General features: G+C 42.4%; 1 protein-coding gene across 1 annotated transcript; it reads right to left on the reverse strand.

Annotated features, from left to right (window-relative positions):
- Positions 1-760: 760 nt before the first annotated feature.
- On the reverse strand, positions 761-6,374 carry LOC137801390 (interferon-induced protein 44-like). The gene is made up of 8 exons (XM_068598798.1): positions 6,274-6,374; positions 5,360-5,440; positions 5,252-5,285; positions 4,369-4,564; positions 2,612-2,758; positions 1,942-2,113; positions 1,737-1,837; positions 761-1,259 (listed from the first exon to the last, which is right to left on the reverse strand). Exons 2-8 carry the CDS (start codon positions 5,436-5,438, stop codon positions 1,077-1,079), a joined length of 912 nt encoding a protein of 303 aa, XP_068454899.1. The 5' UTR covers positions 5,439-5,440; positions 6,274-6,374; the 3' UTR covers positions 761-1,076.
- Between the last annotated feature and the right edge of the window lie 15,910 nt (positions 6,375-22,284).

Raw genomic sequence — 22,284 nt, forward strand, 5'->3', positions numbered from 1 at the left:
TACGTCCAGAGCGCTACAGCTGCAGAAGCTACTTGTTCAAATAACAGTTATTCAGAAAAATATCCAGGAAATGATGATTTTTCTGCCTGCGCGATGCACTTTGTTCATGCCGTTCATGAGCATCACTCAGCGACACGTTGGGACATGAACCCCGGCGTCCTGGTTGAAGGTCTTGAGTTTGTTTTCTTGCTCCACAATTTTTAACAATTGAAATGTGTTTTGTTGGATTCGCCGAACGCGGCCTTTTCAAAATAAACCTGCGTCTCCACAGTAACAAACGTTTAGACGGTAAAACAGAACTAAGTGGCGTCGCTTAACTTGAGTTATGTCACAAATAAATCAACCTTGACTTCTGGTTTCCTGGACTGGACTCACTTCTCCTGGTTATTTCACATTTTCTTTACGCCAAAAAACCTGTAAAACCCATAAAGTTCCTCTTCAGCTCAAAGTCCTTCAACCTACCGGAGAGTTTAAACACCAATAAAAGGAGATAAAGCCCAAACTTAAGGTACGCTGAGGCACGTGTTGCCTGCAGACCTTAATGAGTGGAGGTATTTCACCACCATGGACCCAGAGCCAAAGTGCATTCTGGGTTTTATTGCTCTGAACTGATGAAGAGCAGTCCTTCAGCTGGTGTTCACTGAAGAAGACGAAGAGAGAGCTGACGGTCATGAACTCCACGGGGAACCACTTTAAAGTTCTAATTTAAAAAACAACAATAATCTTATTGTGTAAATGTTTAACATCAATAACAACAATAAACTCATTGTGTAATTGTGCAGAAGATGGATAAGCAGATGTGTTGTGGTTCAGCTGCATGGTGGTTACACAACATTCATGTTAGAACAACACATTCTTAGAGTCCTAAAGAAGCAGATTAACTGACTTGTTGATGAAATATTCATCTTTTTTACTTAAATTGCTGCTTATTGAGTCATGCTGAGGAGACACACGAGAGCTTGTAAGTATTTAAGAGGCTTTAATAATAAACATGACCTCACTGGAGGTCTAGCAGACAGTTATTCTGACTGAAGTTCCTCTTTTAAAGCTGCGTTCAGGCGCATCGGTGTGAGGATTCAGTTCATCTCAGACTGACTCTGGAGGAAGTTGATGCCGTCTTCTCCGTAGTTGATGATCTGTTTCAGGGAGCTCAGCATCAGAGAGTCGATGTCGTCATCCAGGTCCATTTCTTCGTTGTAGTTCTTCACGGGGAAGATGCAGTTCATCGGGATTCCCACGTTGGCGCTGAACTCCTCCATCTACGCACAAGAAGATGAGATGACAACTCAGAGCGCTTGTTGGGTTTGTTCTCGCTGCACTGATCCGCTGGTACGATAATGAAGCTAACACAACGGAAAGCTAACACAAGAGCTGCTAACAGAAAGCTAACACAAGAGCTGCTAACAGAAAGCTAACACAAGAGCTGCTAACAGAAAGCTAACACACGAGATGGAAACAGAAAGCTAACACAAGAGATGGAAACAGAAAGCTAACACAAGAGCTGCTAACAGAAAGCTAGCACAAGAGATGGAAACAGAAAGCTAACACAAGAGCTGCTAACAGAAAGCTAACACAACAGATGCTAACAGAAAGCTAACACAAGAGCTGCTACCAGAAAGCTAACAGGGGAAGGTGAGGTGTGTCATGTTGTGCTCATATGATGAACATTGTTTGACGGTTTATCTCCATTTCTAGTTGTGATTTCCGTCTGCGTGAACATTGCTGAGCAGACGTACCTTCTCCTTCAGGTACTTGACCCTGTAGACGTTCTTTAAATCCTTCTTGACTTCAGGACAGACCTCATCGATCTTGGTGATGACGGCCACCTGAGGGATCTCTGCCAGGACAGAAGCAACAGAAAAGGTTTAGAGACTCATGAACACGTCAGAGCGACAGAAGAGAGTTTAAAACAGAAGAAGAATCAGAGGTTCCTGCTCTCACTCAGTCTGCTGGCTTCCATCCTGATGTCCTTGATCTTCTTCACGGTTGCATCATTCATTCTAGAAATGGAGTCGGCAGGAACGACGCAGACCAGAACATGAACTTTGTCGTTGAGAGTTGGGCAGCTGTTGTAGAACTGGTCTCCCTGTGCCAAGCCGGACTCCGGGTTGAACTGGAGCACATGTGAACCCATTAAAGGCTGTTTAGCAAGATAATCCAAACCAGTCACGTGAAGTACTTTAGTGATGACTCTGAAGGGAGATCTGTGTCTTTCTACCAGAGCAAATGTCTAGTTTGTAAGGAAATTATCTCCAAATCTTAGCTCTCAATTAATAAAAATGCTCTCAAAAATTTTTTTCAGAGGAAAGTAAAAAAAAAAACATTTTTAAGAGCAAATTTTTTTTGAGAGAAAACTTTTGTTTTGAGAGGTTTTTTTTTTTTGTTTTTTTTTTTTTTTTTAGAAAAAAAATTTTTGGGAGAGAAATATTTTGTTTTGAAAGCATTTTTTTTAATAGAAAATGTTTGTTTTGAGAGCGTTTTTTTTTTTTTTTTTTGAGCAATTTTTTTATTAATTGAGAGCGAAGATTTGGAGATAATTTCCTTCCAAACTAGACATTTGCTGCGGTAAAAAAGACACAGATCTCCCTTCAGCGCTGCGTGAGGGTTGTACCTTGTAGCCGTTCTTCACGTGGCCCTTGAGAGCCAGCTTGACGTCGTCCACCAGGACGCCTCTGGTTGGATCCAGGCCCATGATGTCGTTGAAGACAAAAGGGTAATCGGGCTGTTGGCCTCGTTTAGGGATCTTGTAGGTTGTGTACTGTAACGTAGATATGGAGAGGAAGGGCAGTTTATTATCATCATCATCACCTTCAGAGCAACGTTTACGGTTAATCTACAGGATTAGTTCTTACAGTTTTGGATTTAGCAATTTGGTTTAGTTTGTAGATTTGAACTCTTTAATTCTGGTCCGATTTCCAATGAAAGCAGATGGAACACATTCGACCTCTACAGTGAATATTCTCCCAAAGTAGCTTCAGGCCTACAAGTGATAATCTATCAGGTGTTTCACGTTTAGAGAGACTATAATCTATCAGGTGTTTCATGTTTAGAGAGACTATAATCTATCAGGTGTTTCACGTTTAGAGAGACTATAATCTATCAGGTGTTTCACGTTTAGAGAGACTATAATCTATCAGGTGTTTCATGTTTAAAGAGACTATAATCTATCAGGTGTTTCACGTTTAGAGAGACTATAATCTATCAGGTGTTTCATGTTTAGAGAGACTATAATCTATCAGGTGCTTCATGTTTAGAGAGACTATAATCTATCAGGTGCTTCATGTTTAGAGAGACTATAATCTATCAGGTGTTTCACGTTTAGAGAGACTATAATCTATCAGGTGTTTCACGTTTAGAGAGACTATAATCTATCAGGTGTTTCACGTTTAGAGAGACTATAATCTATCAGGTGTTTCACGTTTAGAGAGACTATAATCTATCAGGTGCTTCATGTTTAGAGAGACTATAATCTATCAGGTGTTTCGTGTTTAGAGAGACTATAATCTATCAGGTGCTTCATGTTTAGAGAGACTATAATCTATCAGGTGTTTCATGTTTAGAGAGACTATAATCTATCAGGTGTTTCATGTTTAGACAGACTATAATCTATCAGGTGTTTCACGTTTACAGAGACTATAATCTATCAGGTGTTTCACGTTTAAAGAGACTATAATCTATCAGGTGTTTCATGTTTAGAGAGACTATAATCTATCAGGTGTTTCACGTTTAGAGAGACTATAATCTATCAGGTGTTTCGTGTTTAGACAGACTATAATCTATCAGGTGTTTCGTGTTTAGAGAGACTATAATCTATCAGGTGTTTCATGTTTAGACAGACTATAATCTATCAGGTGTTTCATGTTTAGACAGACTATAATCTATCAGGTGTTTCATGTTTAGAGAGACTATAATCTATCAGGTGTTTCATGTTTAGACAGACTATAATCTATCAGGTGTTTCACGTTTAGAGAGACTATAATCTATCAGGTGTTTCACGTTTAGAGAGACTATAATCTATCAGGTGTTTCACGTTTAGAGAGACTATAATCTATCAGGTGTTTCATGTTTAGACAGACTATAATCTATCAGGTGTTTCGTGTTTAGAGAGACTATAATCTATCAGGTGTTTCATGTTTAGACAGACTATAATCTATCAGGTGTTTCATGTTTAGAGAGACTATAATCTATCAGGTGTTTCATGTTTAGAGAGACTATAATCTATCAGGTGTTTCGTGTTTAGAGAGACTATAATCTATCAGGTGTTTCACGTTTAGAGAGACTATAATCTATCAGCTGCTTCCACGCTGCCAGATCCCAACACTCTGACTCTGGCTTGTGTGTAATCAACACAATCGGAGGTTGTCGTACCTCTTTGGTGAAGCAGCCGGTCGCGGTGTTGGAGGCCAGCGCCTGAGTGTACATTTGGCCCCCCAAGGTGCTGTTGACGGTGTTGATGAAACTGGACTTTCCAGCTCCGACTGGTCCATGAAGGAGAACCCTGATGTGCTGGCCTTCAGACGGAGGAGTGTAGGCCTTCACTTCCTGCAGCGCACGCTGCTTCTGTCTGCAGAGGAAACGTGGTGACGCCAGACTTTAAACACGACGCAGGACATGTTGATGACTCTGCAGACCTGGAAGACCTGGAAGACCTGGAAGACCAGCTGCCATGAAGACACTCAAGGCCTCTAACTACTTTGATCTTTAGAGATCGTTTGAACTTAATTTATCCGTCATGAAGTTTACTTTCAGGTCACAGACACACTCAGGGGTCACACACATTCTGACCAATGGATTTACAGGACTTTTCATCAAATTTCCATAACTTTAAACCTAATTTCCATAACTTTTTTTTGACTTTTAACCAAATTTCTTTGACTTTACCCAAATGTTCATGATCAAACATTGTGTGAAATGTGTGTGTAGACAGTAAAAAGTGATAAAATGTAGTATTTAAACTAACAATGAGGATTCAAAGCATACAGTAAACCTTAAATGACTCAAATGAATGAGAGACAATAGTTTGATTAAAAGAATAAACATTTATATAGATGCCTGTATGTATGCTGCTGATATTTTGAGCCTCTTTCTTTTAAAAGCAGATTCATTATTTATAACTGAATGAACGTCATGAACACATGAATATAACACATTTACACCACTTTTACACAACGAAAAGGACTTTTCCAGGCCTGGAGATAGCCGGTTTAAAACTCCAGGACTGTTCCATGACGTGAGGACCCGGTTCACTCACCCCCAGCTGATCTTCCTCCACGGTTCACTGAAAACTGAGAAGAACGACACGTTGAGCACAGAAACAACGTCTGTATAACTTCTTATGAATGACTGAAAGTGATCTCACATGGAGACGGGGTCGGGGTCGGGGTCGGGGTCGGTCGGGGGGGCGGAGAAGAGAACAAAGATCCGATCCACTCAAACATATCTGCAGTAAAAGTAGAATTCAGTCATTTATTGTGAAGTTAACAGTTTACATTAATATTTTAATATTATTTTCCATCACAGTGTCTTTTATTTCTGTACTTTGAATTAAAATGTAAAAACACAAAGTAAAATGTGTTAAAGTTGATCGTACGGAGCAGATTTAAAATAACCCAAACTGTAAAACATTACACTTTTAACAGCAGTAGAAACAGTAGAAACAGTAGAAGTAAATCTGAAATGATGTGAAACATATTCAGTGTTTATGAAACTAAACAGACAAATGTCTTCGCTGCAGCCGGAAGTGCGGTCAGAGCTGCTCCTCGTCACGTGACGCTGGTCTCAGAGGAATCCGTCATGACGTCACAGTTTCTCTACAGAGCTTCATGTCAGAGTTTAATGTGTTAACACAATCTGGTTGAAAATAAACTGTTTATTTGAGACTGTAGATGAGACACGTAGTCGAATAAAACCGTGTTTTATGTAAATATCACAACTTTAAAGTTAGTTTCGCTTTCTTTGTCACACGTGGTGTGTTCACGGACCGTCAGAAAAGTGAACACCTCAGTAAACACGACGGTGTTTCCAGCTGCTGTCTTTGACACACGCTGAACTTTAGATACACAACAACTATATGAACTACATAAACTACATGAACTACATGAACTACATGAACTACATGAACTACAGAGTTCACCGCAAACCGGATGTAAGTGAAACTAAACGAAGATCACAATGATTCATGAAAAACTGCATCCGGTCAGTTTCTTTTTCATTGTATCCTGTAAAAACCCAAAAGCTGAATCAGGAGAAGAGACTTTAAAGAGGAACTCAAACCTGCAGAAGAGCCGGAAGTCAAACTTAGAACGAGAGTCCAGAGAAGAAGAAGAAGAAGCAGCTTCACCTCAGCAGGACAAAGGCAGTTTAGAAACTTTCACTTTCACATTCACCCTGTGACGTCACCAAGGACGGGGCGGAGCCAGGAGGCTCGTTGGAGAGGAGCTGCTTCTCTCCTGTGAAGCGGACGAGAGCATCTTCATCATCATCATCATCTTCAGGGTGAGGTCAAAGTCAGACAGTTTTCAGCTTCCTTCAAAGAATGAACAGGAAGTCAAGGAAACAGTCACTTCCTGTTAGATCTGTAGGCTACTTGTAGTTTACAGATCACTTTGGGATTCATTCACATGTGTTTATGAATATATATTTATGTAGATGTGTGTGTATCTGCATCCTTTGTTCTTATGTCTGCTTGTGAAATACTTCACTGGTGTAGATGTGTCGTACGAATAAGATTTATTATTATCAACCACACAAGATATGTTTTCTGATTAAAATGAGACTAAAGGCAACAATCCAGCGTTAAGTTTTACAACTACACATAAAATAAAACAACACGTGGTGACGCTCAGCTATTGTTTATGTTAATAAAGTCATATATGAACCAGGCTGTTATGTTAATAAAGTCATATATGAACCAGGCTGTTATGTTAATAAAGTCATATATGAACCAGGCTGTTATGTTAATAAAGTAATATATAACCCAGGTTGTTGTGATAATAAAGTAATATATAACCCAGGTTGTTGTGATAATAAAGTAATCGAATACTGTAGTCGAATAAAACAGTTTTTTATGTAAATATCACAACTTTTAACTTAGTTTCGGTTTCTTTGTCACACGTGGTGTGTTCAGGGACCGTCAGAAAAATGAAGATCACAATGATTCATGAAAAACGGCATCCGGTCAGTTTCTTTGACAATAATCGTTCTAAGTCAAACTTAGAACGAGAGTCCAGAGAAAAAGAAGCAGAAGAAGCGGAAGAAGAAGAAGAAGAAGAAGAAGAAGAAGAAGAAGAAGAAGAAGAAGAAGAAGCAGCAGCTTCACCTCAGCAGGAGAAACGCAGTTTAGAAACTTTCACTTTCACTTTGACGTTCACCCGACTATTAATAAAATAATATATGAAGCAACATGCAGTCTATGAAGTCTATATAAATGACTCTGCTTCTCTCAAACAGACCATAATAAGGCGCTTTAGGGGCGGGGCTACAAGGTGATTGACAGAGCCTAACACTCTTTTCCAACAATGAAATAAATCAGAATAAATCAGACAAACTGGTTCATCACATTTCAGGAGGAGAAAAACATGAAAGTGTGTAAACACAAAAAAAAATGATGACGAAAAGAAAACAATTTATTTGGTGAAATGTTTGAATGAACTCACAGCGGTTATGATCGGGACGTCTAAACCAAACTGAAAGAGTAAAGTAACAGTGAGTGAAATGCTCGGCAGTAGAAACTGTTCCTCTCTGCCGGCGGCGGTTTCAGCGGTTTGGGGATTGAACTCCTGATAGCAGGCGAGGCCGAGAGTTCACTCGCGCCATAAATTCCCGTTTTGCTTTTCTCGCTGCAGACAGAAGCAAAGTGAGCCTCCACGTCAGCGCTCATCATCACGGCAGGAAAAAAACAAAGAGATTAATTGAGGCTTTAACTTTGGGCCCCGGAGGGACAAAGATCCCGTCAACATCCAAACCTCAGGAGGGAAAGATCTCATGTCTCCATGTGTGTGCTTCTTAACGTGGAGGAAACTTCCTTGTGGTTGCTTTAGATTAAAGAAAATAAAAATCCCTCTCAAGTGAACCAGATTACTCCATCTGACAGAAACTAACAACATGTGCACTCACTTTGTTAGAACAATGCAAATAAAGTTATAGATATGCAAACAATAACTCATATTTGGTTTCATAGTTTCATGTTGAAGTGTCCTTGAGCAAGGCACTGAAGCCCAGAGCTTCACCGCAGCACAAAGCTGCTTCATTACTGAGGATGATGACATGCAGAGAATAATCCCCCCACTGTGGGATTAATAAAGGATTCTGAAAAAATGAAGAATCTGTATCTTCTCCCGCGCCCCACCTGTAATACCTCTGTGCCCCACTAGAGGGTCACGCCCCACCTGTAATACCTCTGTGCCCCACTAGAGGGTCACGCCCCACCTGTAATACCTCTGTGCCCCACTAGAGGGTCACGCCCCACCTGTAATACCTCTGTGCCCCACTAGAGGGTCACGCCCCACCTGTAATACCTCTGTGCCCCACTAGAGGGTCACGCCCCACCTGTAATACCTCTGTGCCCCACTAGAGGGTCACGCCCCACCTGTAATACTTCTGTGCCCCACTAGAGGGTCACGTCCCACCTGTAATACCTCTGTGCCCCACTAGAGGGTCACGTCCCACCTGTAATACCTCTGTGCCCCACTAGAGGGTCACGCCCCACCTGTAATACCTCTGTGCCCCACTAGAGGGTCACGCCCCACCTGTAATACCTCTGCGCCCCACTAGAGGGTCACGCCCCACAGTTTAAGAACCTCTGCTTTATGAAGGTAGATTTGTGGGTTTTTTTACCAGAGCAAATTTCTAGTTTGGAAGTAAATTATCTCCAAATATTTGCTTATTATTAAAAAATGCTCCAAAAAAAAAAAAACGCTCTAAAAAAAAAATTGATCTCAAAACTATTTTTTTCCTCGAAACTAAAATTTGCTCTCAAAAAAATAAAAAAAGAAATTTGCTCAGAAAAAAAAATAAAAATTTTACAGCAAATTTCTTTTTTGAGAGAAAATTTTAGTTTTGAGTAAAAAAAATAGTTTTGAGAGCAATTTTTTTTAGAGCGTTTTTTTTAATTGAGAGCAAATATTTGGAGATAATTTACTTAGAAATTTGCTTGTGTAAAAAAGACACAAATCTCCCTTCATGCTGCTTCCGACCCGGCAGACTCCAGCGCTCACATGTCAGCGGGTCCAGACCCGGTCCAGGAGCAGCCGGGTCAGGTGACGCCGTCAGGTGTGTGGCGGACATGTGCGTCCCACCTGGACCACGCCCGGTCCAGACGGCAGCTCGCGTCTCGTTCATTTATTTCTTTCACATCCAGGAAGATTTATGCGACTCAACGTTTGCGTTTTATCCTTAAACGCTCCGTCAGCTCGCTGCTCTCAAAGCAAAGACTCGTGTCTTTAAGTCGCTCATTAAAGCCCAGAACTCATGTTGACATGAAGTTCCCGCCTCTTCAGACAGGAAACAGATTGCAGAGTTTGGGGTTAAACAAACAACAATTCGTCCATTAAACGTGTGTTTTAGTTCTTGTTGTCTGCGTTGTTTGTTAGGATCAAGCTCCACGTCACATCCATCAGGTCCCGTGTTGTATTCAATGCAGCTGTTGCCCCGACTGAGAGGTCTGAAGCTGCTAATTACGTATGACTTGAACACAACATTTAGAATGATGTCTGCCCCCCCCTCCCCCTCCTCAGGGAAATCTTGTTTCTTTTACCCACAAAGATCAAAGAACAACAAAGTTCTCCCACCATTTTTCATCCAGACAATATTTTTGTTTTTCTAACTGCAGGAAACTGGAGACGCGTTCACTTCTGTGGGATTTCTTACTCACCACCTTCACGTCCAGCTGGAGCCGCTCAGTCGCCTCCTTTAGACCCCTTAAGGTTCACCAGAGAGGCGTTCACTGACCTGTTTTATAAATATAAGTAAAGAGGTCAAACTTAACTACCTTGAGCACCTTAAGTACCATTAGTACCTTCATCACTTCAGGTATACATTGTAAAAACACACAAAAACATATATTTTAATGACCAGGATCCAGAGTGTTGCAGCCTCTGGGAGTCTTGAACTAACTCTACATTAGGGGCACAAGCTGCTCTCGTCAAAGAGAGTTATCCTTCAGGGTTTCGTCCGGCCTCTGATGAGGTAACATCTCGTCTTGACGTCCCGCCCACGTGACTGACAGTCCATCAGATAAAACGTCTGAAGGAGCTTAACTTCATAATCCCGTCAGTCTCGCTTCAGGACTCGCTGGAGTCTCGCTGCCACCGCAGGACGGAGTGTGTTGTTCCAGAGGTGAGGAGTTCAGGACGCCTCAGCGACGACACGACGGCCGAGGAAGCGTTTGAAGTTTTAAGTGAAGCCTCTGATGTCAGTGAACTCCTGGAGGGAGTGAAGTATGGAAGACGGTTTTCGCCCCAAACCTTTTTTTTAAAGTCATAATTATGAGATACTCGAAATGATCCACCCCGTCCCTCTTTTCCCCGAGTTCAAGTAGTCGAATGAACCCTAAATGAGTCCTAATATTTGTGTTATTTTAAATAATTTTTTCAGATTTTTTTAAAAATATTTGTTTTCAATATTTTACATGCAGAAGATTTTCCAATAATCCCTGTCGGCCTCAGAATGAAGCGTCCTGCTCGTTCCTGTATGAAAGTAGATTTCTGTCTTTTTACCAGAGCAAATTTATAGTTTGTAAGTAAATTATCTCCAAATATTTGCTCTCAATTAATCAAAAATGCTCTAAAAAAAAAAAACGCTCTAAAAAAAAAAAAAAAATTTTTTTTTTGGGAGAGAAAATTTTATTTTTGAGAGCAATTTTTTTTAAAGCAAATTTTCTTTTGAAAGAAAATTTTTTTTAGAGCAAATTTTAGTTTTGAGAAAAAATTCTAGTTTGGACAGCAATTATTTTTTGGAGGAAATTTTTTTTGAGAGCTAATTTTAATTTTGAGAGCAATTTTTTTATTAGAGCAATTTTAGTTTTGAGAAAAAAACATTTTGAGAGCAAATTTTTTTTTTTGAGAGCAAATTTTTTTTTGAGAGCTAATTTTAATTTTAAGAAAATTTTAGTTTTGAGAGAAAATTGTAGTTTTAAGAGCGTATTTTTTTTAAAGCAATTTTTTAAAATTGAGAACAAATATTAGATATATAGATAATTTACTTACAAACTAGAAATTAGCTTGTGTAAAAAGACACAAATCTACTTTCATATTCCTGAACGTTGAAATGAAAACAGGACGCGGTCGAGGAATAATCCTGAAGCTCGCGTGAGTTCACTCACACATTTTATTCCAAAACTCTATAAATGAGCTTTGAAGAAGATAAACGAGACGTGTTTCATGACATTGTTCATAAACACGTCATGTGTCTTGTTGGCAGACGTCTCGCTGCTGCATGAAGATGTCGTCGATACATTTCTCAGCGGTGAATGAGGGATTATAATCCTAAACCTTCAGAGTTAATCAGATTATAAAACAGCTTCCTCAAGCATCTGATTTCATATTCAGACCTTTTCTGTCCCAATATGTTGTTTTGTCTTTATTTTATCCGTCATTCATGTAAAAATGTACTTTTAAATGGAAGAAACGATTGAATACATGTTAGAAAAGAACAAACACGTTTGTTCCTTTCATTAAAAAGTACATTTTTGTAATAGTTAACAGAAAGAGGAAGTCTTATTAATCATGTATTATTATATTATGAGTAATATAGATGATTTATTTTATGTCTGTACTTTTAAATAATTGTTCCATCCTCATAAGGAGGAGCTTTTGTTTTGGGGCTGATGCCTGCAGAGTCTCTGAGCTTCTGCAGAACAAATAAACTGTTTCTTTTGTATTTTTGAAGCTGTCGATGTTTAAAGGTGTTAAAAGCTGAGTGTTAAACTAAAGTGGATCCCAGGTTGTGTTTGTGTGAACCGACTTGTTCTCTCCGTCATGTTTACAGCTGCTCATGTGTCACACAGACGGAAGATGAACCGCTGGAGGAGGTTTAGTCTGCAGCAGATCGTCCAGAGAAGACTCGAGTACAGAGAAAAGACCACACTCAGGTTTAAAATAACTACCTACGATTGGATTAGGTTGTATAGAAGTCTATGCTTCATGTGTTAGAGCTGCATTCTCTCTCCTGACCACCAGGGGGCGACTCCTCTGGTTGTATAGAAGTCTATGCTTCATGTGTTAAAGCTGCATTCTCTCTCCTGACCACCAGGGGGCGACTCCTCTGGTTGTATAGAAGTCTATATAAGTGACTCTACTTCTCTCTTGATGTATTCCCTCAGTAAACATTGTAAACATGAGTTTATGTCTCAATCTCTAGTTTCTAGTCTTCTTCTATACAGCCTGGTGTTCATTTAGTACTCTGGGTATAATCTAGGCGGAGTCCAAAGTGCGGCGGCTCCGGCGGTGCAAACTGTGAGAGGAGGCATGAGGCCGTGCTGCTGCTGGTTCTGGTTCTGCTGGTTCTGGTTCTGCTGCTGGTTCTGAGGTCAGCCGCCTCTTTGATCTGCGCTCTGTTGCCGCTCTCGGGTCCCTGTTGTGGAAGCGTTGTTGTTGCCGCGTGCGGGTACGACCTCGCGGGCCGAGCGCGTCATGGAAAACCAGACGGGTGTCCGGAGGAAGAGGAGCGCCCTCAGACTTTCAGCCACGAGGGAACCATTACGCTTTATGAGATTTGTTTAAAAATAATTTCAAAAGGGAACAAATCAAAGCGTGCTTGAGCAGCATCTGGGTGTGTGCTTCATTCAGACCCATGCATTGTGTACATGTGTTACTGCGTTGGTGTCCATGATGTCATCGCCGACTCGTGTTCTCGCAGCTGCAGGACGCACGCTGCTATCGAAGGAATTCATTCGGTTCTTCTTGGTCCTGAAGGGATGAATCTCATCCATGTATGTGTGTCTAGCAGTCACCTTTTATTGGACGATTCAGCACCTCTTGATCTGTGTCCAAACCCGTGCGTTCATCTTGGTTTTTGGCGGTCGCCATCTTGGTTTATGGCGGTCGCCATCTTGGTTTTTGGCGGTCGCCATCTTGGTTTTTGGCATTACCATTTAATTTTTTTGGCCGTTGCCATTTAGTTTTTTTGGCCGTCGCCATTTTGGTTTTTGGTATCATCCTTTTGTTTGTTTTTTGCTGTCGCTGGTTTTTGGCATCACCATCTTGTTTTTTGGCTGTCGCCATGTTGGTTATTTGGCCATTGCCGTCATGTTTTTTGGTCGATGTTTTCTTGGTTTTCTTGTTTTTTCTTGATTTTTAAACGTTGCCATCTTGGTTTCTTTGGCCGTCGTCATCTTGTTTTCTAACAAAACAAATGCTGAATCAAACTTTTATAGCAGCTGCTCCGGCTAATAGCAAGTTTGTGTGAATATTTCAGGCCAATCTCTTTAAGATTAGCTCCATGTTTTGCCCTCCACTTCCTTCTGAATACAAAACATCTCCATGTTCTGCATCACAGGCTGTGATCGTGATCATCTCAAGTGTCCAGACTCTATTTCCTTTTCTCATAGATTTAATGCGGCCGCCACGCTTTAAATAGAAGTGTGTGAAATGTTTTGACAGAGGAAGATCTCGTTTTCAGGTCACAGCTGTCAATCAACACAAGTTGTTTGTTATTTTCTGTCATAAAATGCAAAACAAGCAGACTAACGTGACATGAAACATAAAGCTGGCCGCTTGGCTCGAGTATAAAAGGGAGAAGATTGAACCAAGGTGTCAAAATATTTCTGATTACGACCCGTCAGCACGCAAACACGCCAGAATCCCTGAAGTCCAATGTTTTCAGTGGAGGTCATCGGAGGTTAGACGCCGAGGATCCGTTGACTCGCTTTAAAGAAACGGGACATTTTGGTGCCAGATGCCGGGTTTGACAACCTCATTAGAGTCCCTTTGAACGCAGGATTTCTTTTCAGATCGAGGGGAATAAAAAGCACCAAAGCTGTTGCTTCATTGGCTCAACGTGTTTCTTCCTGAAGGTCACGCGGCCATGTGGCGAGCAGCTTCACTGTCGAGCTGGAATGCACTTTTAATGCTCACTGTATGTCGGTCTGGAGGAGCGCAGCGGCATGTCTGCCGTTTGCTTTCTCACAAAACAAATGCTTCATGAAGCCAGGAAACGGGACTCCAGCTCCGTTTACGGCAGGTGTTCTGTTGCCGGTGATGTTTTGCATATTTTACAACTTATCGTAAAAGTCGAGTTATAAACCGCTTCTCCGTTTGGGTGGTTAACGGGGCGCTAGCGGAAAGCTAATGGGAAGCTAGCAGGGAACTAGCAGCAGCGGTAGCTGGCTACAGCGAGAAGCTAGCAGGGAACTAGCAGCAGTGGTAGCTGGCTACAGCGAGAAGCTAGCTGGGAACTAGCAGCAGTGGTAGCTGGCTACAGCGAGAAGCTAGCTGGGAACTAGCAGCAGTGGTAGCTGGCTACAGCGAGAAGCTAGCTGGGAACCAGCAGCAGCGCTAGCTGGCTAAAGCAGGGAGCTAGCAAAGACAACCACCGAAGGTAGTAGCGGCTTAAAACCCGACTTTTCCGGTATCATGTGCAAATATCCAAAACTGCAAATGTCCAAAACTTCATGCGATGTGACGTTAAACGACCCAGACGAGTCTCATCCAACGTCCAACACTCTCAAAATGTAACATCCTTCAATTCAAGTTCAGTTTAGTTCAGTTTAGTTTACTTTAGTGTCTTTGCAGCTTTACTTAAATCACATCAGCTGCTTTTTGCTGAACACATCAGTCACACAGCGCTTACGCCCTGAGAGGATTTAACATAATATAACTTTATGACACCGTTAAAAAACCAGCAACATAAACACAGGAGAATCTGGAGAGTAAACATTATTTATATTCACAGCCGTAAAACTTCATTTATAGACGAGCGAGCGTGTTGAGAGAGACGTTCTTATTGTGAGTTCATTCATACTCAACTTACGTCAGAGCTGTGACGCTCCAGAGGAGGCCGATCACAGTTTCACACAGCGGCCATGTTCTTCACCGACGTCTTCCTCAACAGCTTTTTAAAGAGCGCTCAGCGTCGGGCAGGAAGCTCCAGTCAGACTTCATTATTGCTCCACGTGCACCTGATTATTGTCTGAGATCCTGTAAGAGATTCAATCTGTCTTTTTAAGTGAGCGGCTTCATAATCCACATGTTCAGAGCGCCAAACACCATCGGATGGATTCTTATGGAATGAACTAAGACGTAAATCTAGAGGCTAAACCTCGTCGCTCTGGACGCCCACAGAAATGAAGCCAACCAGGAAGTGCCCAAACATGCAGTTCCCAAAATGGCCACTTGAGGCTCTAAAGGTTAATCCCATTGACCTCAATGTTAAAATGCCCAAATCATAAGATGATATATACACATTATTAATAATAACACTTTATTCATATAGCATATTTAAAAACAAAGTTTACAGAGTTCAGATGGATAACGCAAGAGCAAAATAACAACATAAAGAAAAGAGAGCTCCAACAACAACACAATAAATGAAACAATAAAACCAAATCGATACAAAAATAACTAAATTAAAATTAAATTAAATAAACAAAATTAAATTAAACCAGAAAAAGTTCTCAACCACGGCGTCATTCAGTTTTTGGTGTTATTTTAAAATATATTTTGTCTGTTTTATTTTCCTTTTGTTTCACGTCTCTTTTAATGAGCAACAATGAATAACATGAATCGTGTCCACAGCGCGCTAATCAAGCTAGCTAGCTGCTAGCGGTTCCTGGCCCCGCCTCTCTCCAGCGTCTCGTTCAAATATGTTTTTTGGTTCACCCCAAAATAAAGATGGCGCCCACCAAAACGCCAACCTGCGGTGGACAAAGCACCGGGCGACTCCGCCCTCTTGTGATGAACAGCCTGCGAGCGCCGCTTCCACCTCTTCGTATCAAAGACCCGGACATCTGTCTCACACCGATGCTCTTCTCGCTGACGGAGAGTTTCACGTCCTCCAGAGCCTTGAAGAGCTCCACCTGTCCGTCATCTCCCTCGCCTCCACGGCTCCGCCCACCAAGCGAGCCTTCCCAGCAGGCCGTGCGTCTGCAGGTGGAGAACATTAAGCGCCATCTGGTCTCTTAAAGCTGGCGGCGCGTCAGCACTAATGGACACATCGTGTCAACACGCCAGAGCCTTTCATCCTCCTTCACACACGTGTTGTCACGACGGACCGAACGCAAACAAACACGCAGCTGCGATTTCCTCTTCTGCCTTTTTATTATTTATCTCTTGTCATCTGACATGTAATCTGATGTCCAACACGCACACACGTGTTCCACACTCCAGTTGTGGAAAGCTCGCGAGCAACATGCGATCCGGTTCAGGGTGGCGTGCGGCGCGCGGCGTGCGGCGTGCGGCGCCACAAGGGAACGAGTTGTGGAGCCTGAAGCTGAAGGGAAGTGTGACCCTGAGCAGCTCGATGTTACCTCCGACCTCCATGCAGAGGATCCAATCGGGGGTTTGTTAGGAGTGTGAAGGTGTTTGTGCTGCACAGGTATCTAGTGAAGCGAGCATGCTAACCCGCTAACCTGCTAGCCGCGGCCCGGCCTGTCCTTTGATACCTCCTCTAGCCCAGAGAGTCCTGTCTGTAATCCATCGGGTATCTAGTCCACGTACGTGTGTTTATGGGATTAAATCCAAACGAGAAACCAGAGAGCGGTGTTTATGGGCGTCCATCAGTTAGCAGTTAGCTGTTAGCAGTTAGCAGTTAGCTGTAGCTGTGACAGGTCAGACTGAAAACCTTTTGGGCATCAGGAAGTCTTTATAAATAAATCACACGTCTGTCTTTCAGGTCAGTGAGTGAACATGTTCAGTACTTTTATTATTATAACAAATACCATAAAACTACCAAAAACAACAGTGAATGGATCGACTAACTAACAAGTATTGTGTTTGTATCAAAGCAGATTTCTTCTTCCTCTGATCCATAAAGCTTTATTAGAAACAGCTGCTTCAGAGAAATACTGGCCTTTAAACATTGTTTTACTGAACGTGGCTGAAAGAAAAACAACCTCCATGATACTTCCAACGCTTTGCACTCGAGGTTTAAAAGTGATTTTAACCAACTTGTTTCCCCTGAAAAGTGTCTTTATGTCAAATAAAACGTAATAATTAATTGAGCTCTCATACGTTGTTGTATAAATAGTCACAGTCACGTTCCCTCTGGCGCTGAGTGATGAACGCTTCACTGCTTTCATCGGTCATCTCTCTCCTCCTCTTGTGATATTAATACATGTGTTTTGTGCATCATCACCGGTACATTTTACGGTGGCCCAGAAGGGACAAACGTGCTGTCTGGTCGCACACCGCTGCACCGAACTGACTCACTGACGCTTCAGTGTCTCCATCCGGCCACAAGGGGGCAGTTCACTTCAACTGAGACCCTCTGACCCGGTTCACCGGGTCAGAGGGTCTCCAGCTGGAGAGAGACGCTCAGTAGAGGTGTTCACACAGTAATATAATATAAAATATATAAATATATAAATAACATCCCACAATGAGACAGCAGCTCGGTGACGAGCACCAGAAGAACTCGTGCTGCTGCTTCTACTTTAAAACTTGACGTTTGGAGATAAACGGTTCCTTTTGTTCCCGCTCAGCTTCCTTTGTTCTCGTCCCCGAGGTCACAGCAGTCATTCATAATTAATAATAATCTCATAATCTGTCTGGCGGCTTATTGTTTGACGTCTTCTTCTGCTCTTGATGAAGATGTTCTGACCCGCGATGGACGACGTTCCTCCAGCAGTCTGAGCCTCAAAGGGACTCGATCCATTTCTTGTGTTTCACAGCGAGTTCAAACCGGTTTAGAGGAGCAGCTTCAGGCTGTGAAGCAGCTGGACGACCCCGTGTGGCCTCCAGGGCCCGCTTCTCCTCCTGGTTCTGGTTCTGGTTCTTGAGCTCCAGCTTTTCTTTCTGCTTCTTGAGTTCCAGGTTGCACATCTGGAAGGAGTCCTGGTTCCAGCATGGAGGATCTGAGCCTCAGCGGTTCTGGTTCTGGTTCTTGAGGATCTGAGCCTCGGTGGTTCTGGTTCTGGTTCTTGAGGATCCGAGCCTCGGTAGTTCTGGTTCTTGAGGATGTGAGCCTCAGTGGTTCTGGTTCTGGTTCTTGAGGATCTGAGCCTTGGTGGTTCTGGTTCTGGTTCTTGAGGATCTGAGCCTCGGTGGTTCTGGTTCTGGTTCTTGAGGATCTGAGCCTCGGTGGTTCTGGTTCTGCGGTCTGAGCTCAGGAAACATACAGAGTCTCGTAACCACATGAACATCTAAACGTTGACTCTCAGGTTCCTGAATGGAGAGAAAAATAAAACAAACAAACAAACAAACAAACAAACAAACAAACAAACAAACAGCTGTTTACGATGTCTAAACCAACAGACTTCAGGTCTTTGTGCATCATCTCAGGTGTGAAGACGAGCTGCTCGTTGACCGTCCTGCTTCCTCCTGTTGAAGCTTCTGGAGCTCATAAAATGAAGTGGACTCAAAGTGACATCAGTGGAAGCGTCCTGAAGGGATGAAGTGGTGTTTTCATGAGCAGCTGACGGCCTTTAATCTGCACGAAGCGCTTATGTTCAATGCACTTCTTCTTCTTCTTCCTCTTCTTCCTCTTCTTCCTCTTCTTCCTCTTCTTCTTCCTCTTTTTTAACTGCAGAATTAGTACTTTTACTTTGACAATTTAAGTACATTTTGCTGATAATACTTCTTCGAGTTACTAACGCCGCAGGTCGTTAGTGGAGGTGTGTTCAGCTGGCAGGGTGCACACACACACACACACACACACACACACACACACACACACACACACACACACACACACACACACACACACACACACGCGGAGGGGGAGGAGCCTCGATTACCACCGTCACAGTTATTATAAAGGCATTTAAACCGGGTTCCTGATTCAAGTTTAAACTGGAACATAACTTCAATCAGGACGTTGCACAACATGTAAACACTCGTTAAAACACTCGTGTCAAATAAACTTAATGAAATGATCTCTTGGCTCAGAAATATCTGTGAATGTTTGACAGATTTACATCTGACATCCTCTGTGTTGGAACCTTTAAGACCATGAGCATAAATCACATCATTATATCTTTTATATTCACTGATTTATGGAGCAGAACCGTGACAGAATCTTTTCTAATGTTTGGGAACAAAAGCCAAATAAACCAAACTCCTTCTGGAAAACTCAAAAAAAAATTAAAACAACATAAACAGAAATAATGTTCTTTACATGCAGCAGTTTAAATAAATGTGTGAAGATGTATGATTTCATTTTGGAGCATGATGTCATTTTATTTGGTGGCCCAGCGACGGCTTCAAGACGCCGACGTGAACCACAAAGTTTTACCATCCAGGTTTTCCCTTAATCATTAAGAGAGCTTTAAGATCTAATGAGGGAAAGAGTCTGCATGCAAAGGAAACCACATGCCGACTGCTCTAAGACTGATTTAAGACTGATTTAATACTGCTTTAAGACTGCTTTAAGACCTTTAAGACTGGTTTAAGACCTTTAAGACCGCTTTAAGACTGCTTAAGGACTGCTTTAAGACCTTTAAGACTGGTTTAAGACCTTTAAGACCGCTTTAAGACTGCTTAAGGACTGCTTTAAGACTGCTTTAAGACCTTTAAGACTGCTTTAAGACCTTTAAGACTGCTCTAAGACTGATTTAAGACTGCTTTAAGACCTTTAAGAGTGCTCTAAGACCTTTAAGACTGCTTTAAGACCTTTAAGGCCGCTTTGAGACTGCTTAAGGACTGCTTTAAGACTGCTTTAAGACCTTTAAGACTGCTCTAAGACTGATTTAAGACTGCTTTAATACCTTTAAGACTGCTTTAAGACCTTTAAGACCGCTTTAAGACTGCTCTAAGACTGCTTTAAGACCTGGAACCAGTAACATCTGCTGGGAGCGACGCCCACCACACTGCAGACCAGTGGCCGGCGATACTGGGAGTGTGTCCTGAGCCTCCTACCGCCTAAGACCTCGCTGCCTCTGACCTTGCTGCCTCTGACCTTGCTGCCTCTGACCTCGCTGCCTCTGACCTCGCTGCCTCTGACCTCGCTGCCTCTGACCTCGCTGCCTCTGACCTCACTGCCTCTGACCTCGCTGCCTCTGACCTCGCTGCCTCTGACCTCGCCGCCTCTGACCTCGCCGCCTCTGACCTCGCCGCCTCTGACCTCGCTGCCTCTGACCTCGCCGCCTCTGACCTCGCCGCCTCTGACCTCGCCGCCTCTGACCTCGCCGCCTCTGACCTCGCTGCCTCTGACCTCGCCGCCTCTGACCTCGCTGCCTCTGACCTCGCTGCCTCTGACCTTGCTGCCTCTGACCTCGCCGCCTCTGACCTCGCTGCTTCTGACCTCGCTGCCTCTGACCTCGCTGCCTCGCCCCACAGCGAGGTCTGGTGCTTGCGGCGCTGGGAACCAGCTCTCCCAGTACGACTCCTCTCTGCGTGAAGTCACACTCCTTCACCTTTGAGCTCATTTCTTCCTTCAAAGAGTCTTCAAATGTTTCCTCTTCCTCAGAGACGCGTTCAGTCCTGAACTTTTTATCTTCCAGCGCCTTCAACTCAGATAAAGAACCGCACTTCCTCCTCACCGCTGAACAATAATGATTCATTCAACAGATTAAAGAGATTTATTCCACGTAAACTCAACTTTATTTCATTGAAGCAACGACTTTGATCTTTGAGATTAAAATCACTGATTTGCTTTCTTTGTGTTATCGTTCACGTGAAGCGTCGCGTTATTTAAATCCTTTTGTTCTGTGAAGGCAACAATCAGCGTTTATGAGCTGAGCGTGAACGATACCTGTTGACTGTAAAGATCACAGAGCAGAAGGTTCAAGGCCCGGAGCTTCCAGCCTCGTCTGCCTCGTGGCCGTTTGCTAAGAAGGAAGATTTGTGTCTTTTTTACCCAAATATCTAGTTTGTAAGTAAATCATCTCCAAATCTTATTAAAAAAAATTCTCTAAAAAAAAAAAAAAAAACGCTCTTAAGAATAAAATTTTCTGTAAAAAAAAAAAATTGCTCTAAAAAAAAAGCTCGTTCTTTTTTTTTTTTTTTTGAGAAAACATTTTTTTGGGAGAGAAAATCTTTTTTTTTAGATTTTTTTTTTTGGAGGATTTTTTTAAATTGAGAGCAAAGATTTGGAGATAATTTACTTACAGATTTGCTTGGGTAAAAAAATACACAACTCTACTTCCGTACGTTGCCGTGTTGCCGTGTTGCCGTGCAGAGAGAGAAGAAGACAACGATGAGTCATAAAGTTGCTGCTCGAGCGTCCAAAAAAACCTTTAAATAAGTTCCTCCTCTTCATCAAAGTCAGACGGAGTCACCTGAAACCAGAATCCGCTGCGTTCATGTGCAGCCTGCTGCTGCTTTGAAGAACCGTGACTCACAGGTGACCTTTGACCTTCAGGGGATCGTGCGTGCGGCTTGGACTTTATTCATAATCGCCTGCAGCCGCCAGAGAAACGCCCTGAAACAAGTCGTCATGCGACAGATATGTCTTCCACGCGCTGCCGCCGCCACACGGATCGGATCTCGACCCGTTTCCTGTTGGCGAGGTCGAGGGGAGGAGCCTCAAGCCGCTGGAGGCCGCAGCCGGAGGCTCCGCCTCCCTGGTAGCGTTCTCATTAGACCTGATTAAAAACACCACTTCCTGTCCTCAGACGCTCGTTCCCTGGAGAAGAACCACATACGGTCATTTCCCTCTTGAAGCGTTTCCACGAGGAACCTTTGAAGGGTTAACTGGAAACCTGAAACGCTCTTCTTCATTAACCAGAAACACGTAGACTGATGTTTACACATCTGAACACGTTCTACTCTTTTATTAGAACATCATCAAACAGCAGATGCACCTCGTTTAGTTTGAGGACATTTAGAGGAAAGAACCTAAAAGTCGGTTTTGAGCCTCAAGGAAACGTTCATAACGTCAGCTGCAGATTATTGTTTATGTAAATATCATCGACTTCTCTAAAGAGGTCTTTCAAGTCTTTGCTTCATGTAATCAACAGTAAACATATTGGATTTAACGTCATATTCGGCTCAAATTCTCATATTTAAGAAGGTTTTAAGCTGCTTTTTCTGCCATTTTTGCTTCACAAATGACTGAAAGTGACTCAACTGTTCAACTTATTGAACTTATTTCGAGGTAAAGTCATTTTAAATCAGCTTTTTTTTCAAGAAGCTAATAATTTGCAATCTTTGTGGCAAATATTTCTTTAAAAAATCAGTTTTTTAAGACTTC

This window comes from Clinocottus analis, unplaced genomic scaffold (assembly GCF_023055335.1).
Source record: "Clinocottus analis isolate CAN_PGR_092001 unplaced genomic scaffold, fCliAna1.0.p SCAF_40, whole genome shotgun sequence".
Lineage (NCBI taxonomy): Eukaryota > Metazoa > Chordata > Actinopteri > Perciformes > Cottidae > Clinocottus > Clinocottus analis.

Excerpts from the sequence above, each read along its gene's own strand:
- LOC137801390 (XM_068598798.1), bottom strand. The coding sequence starts at position 5,438 with ATGTTTGAGTGGATCGGATCTTTGTTCTCTTCTCCGCCCCCCCGACCG. Across the intron at positions 1,838-1,941 it reads GATGGAAGCCAGCAGACTGA|AGATCCCTCAGGTGGCCGTC; the intron begins GTGAGAGCAGGA and ends CTGTCCTGGCAG. Across the intron at positions 1,260-1,736 it reads TCAAGTACCTGAAGGAGAAG|ATGGAGGAGTTCAGCGCCAA; the intron begins GTACGTCTGCTC and ends TCTTGTGCGTAG.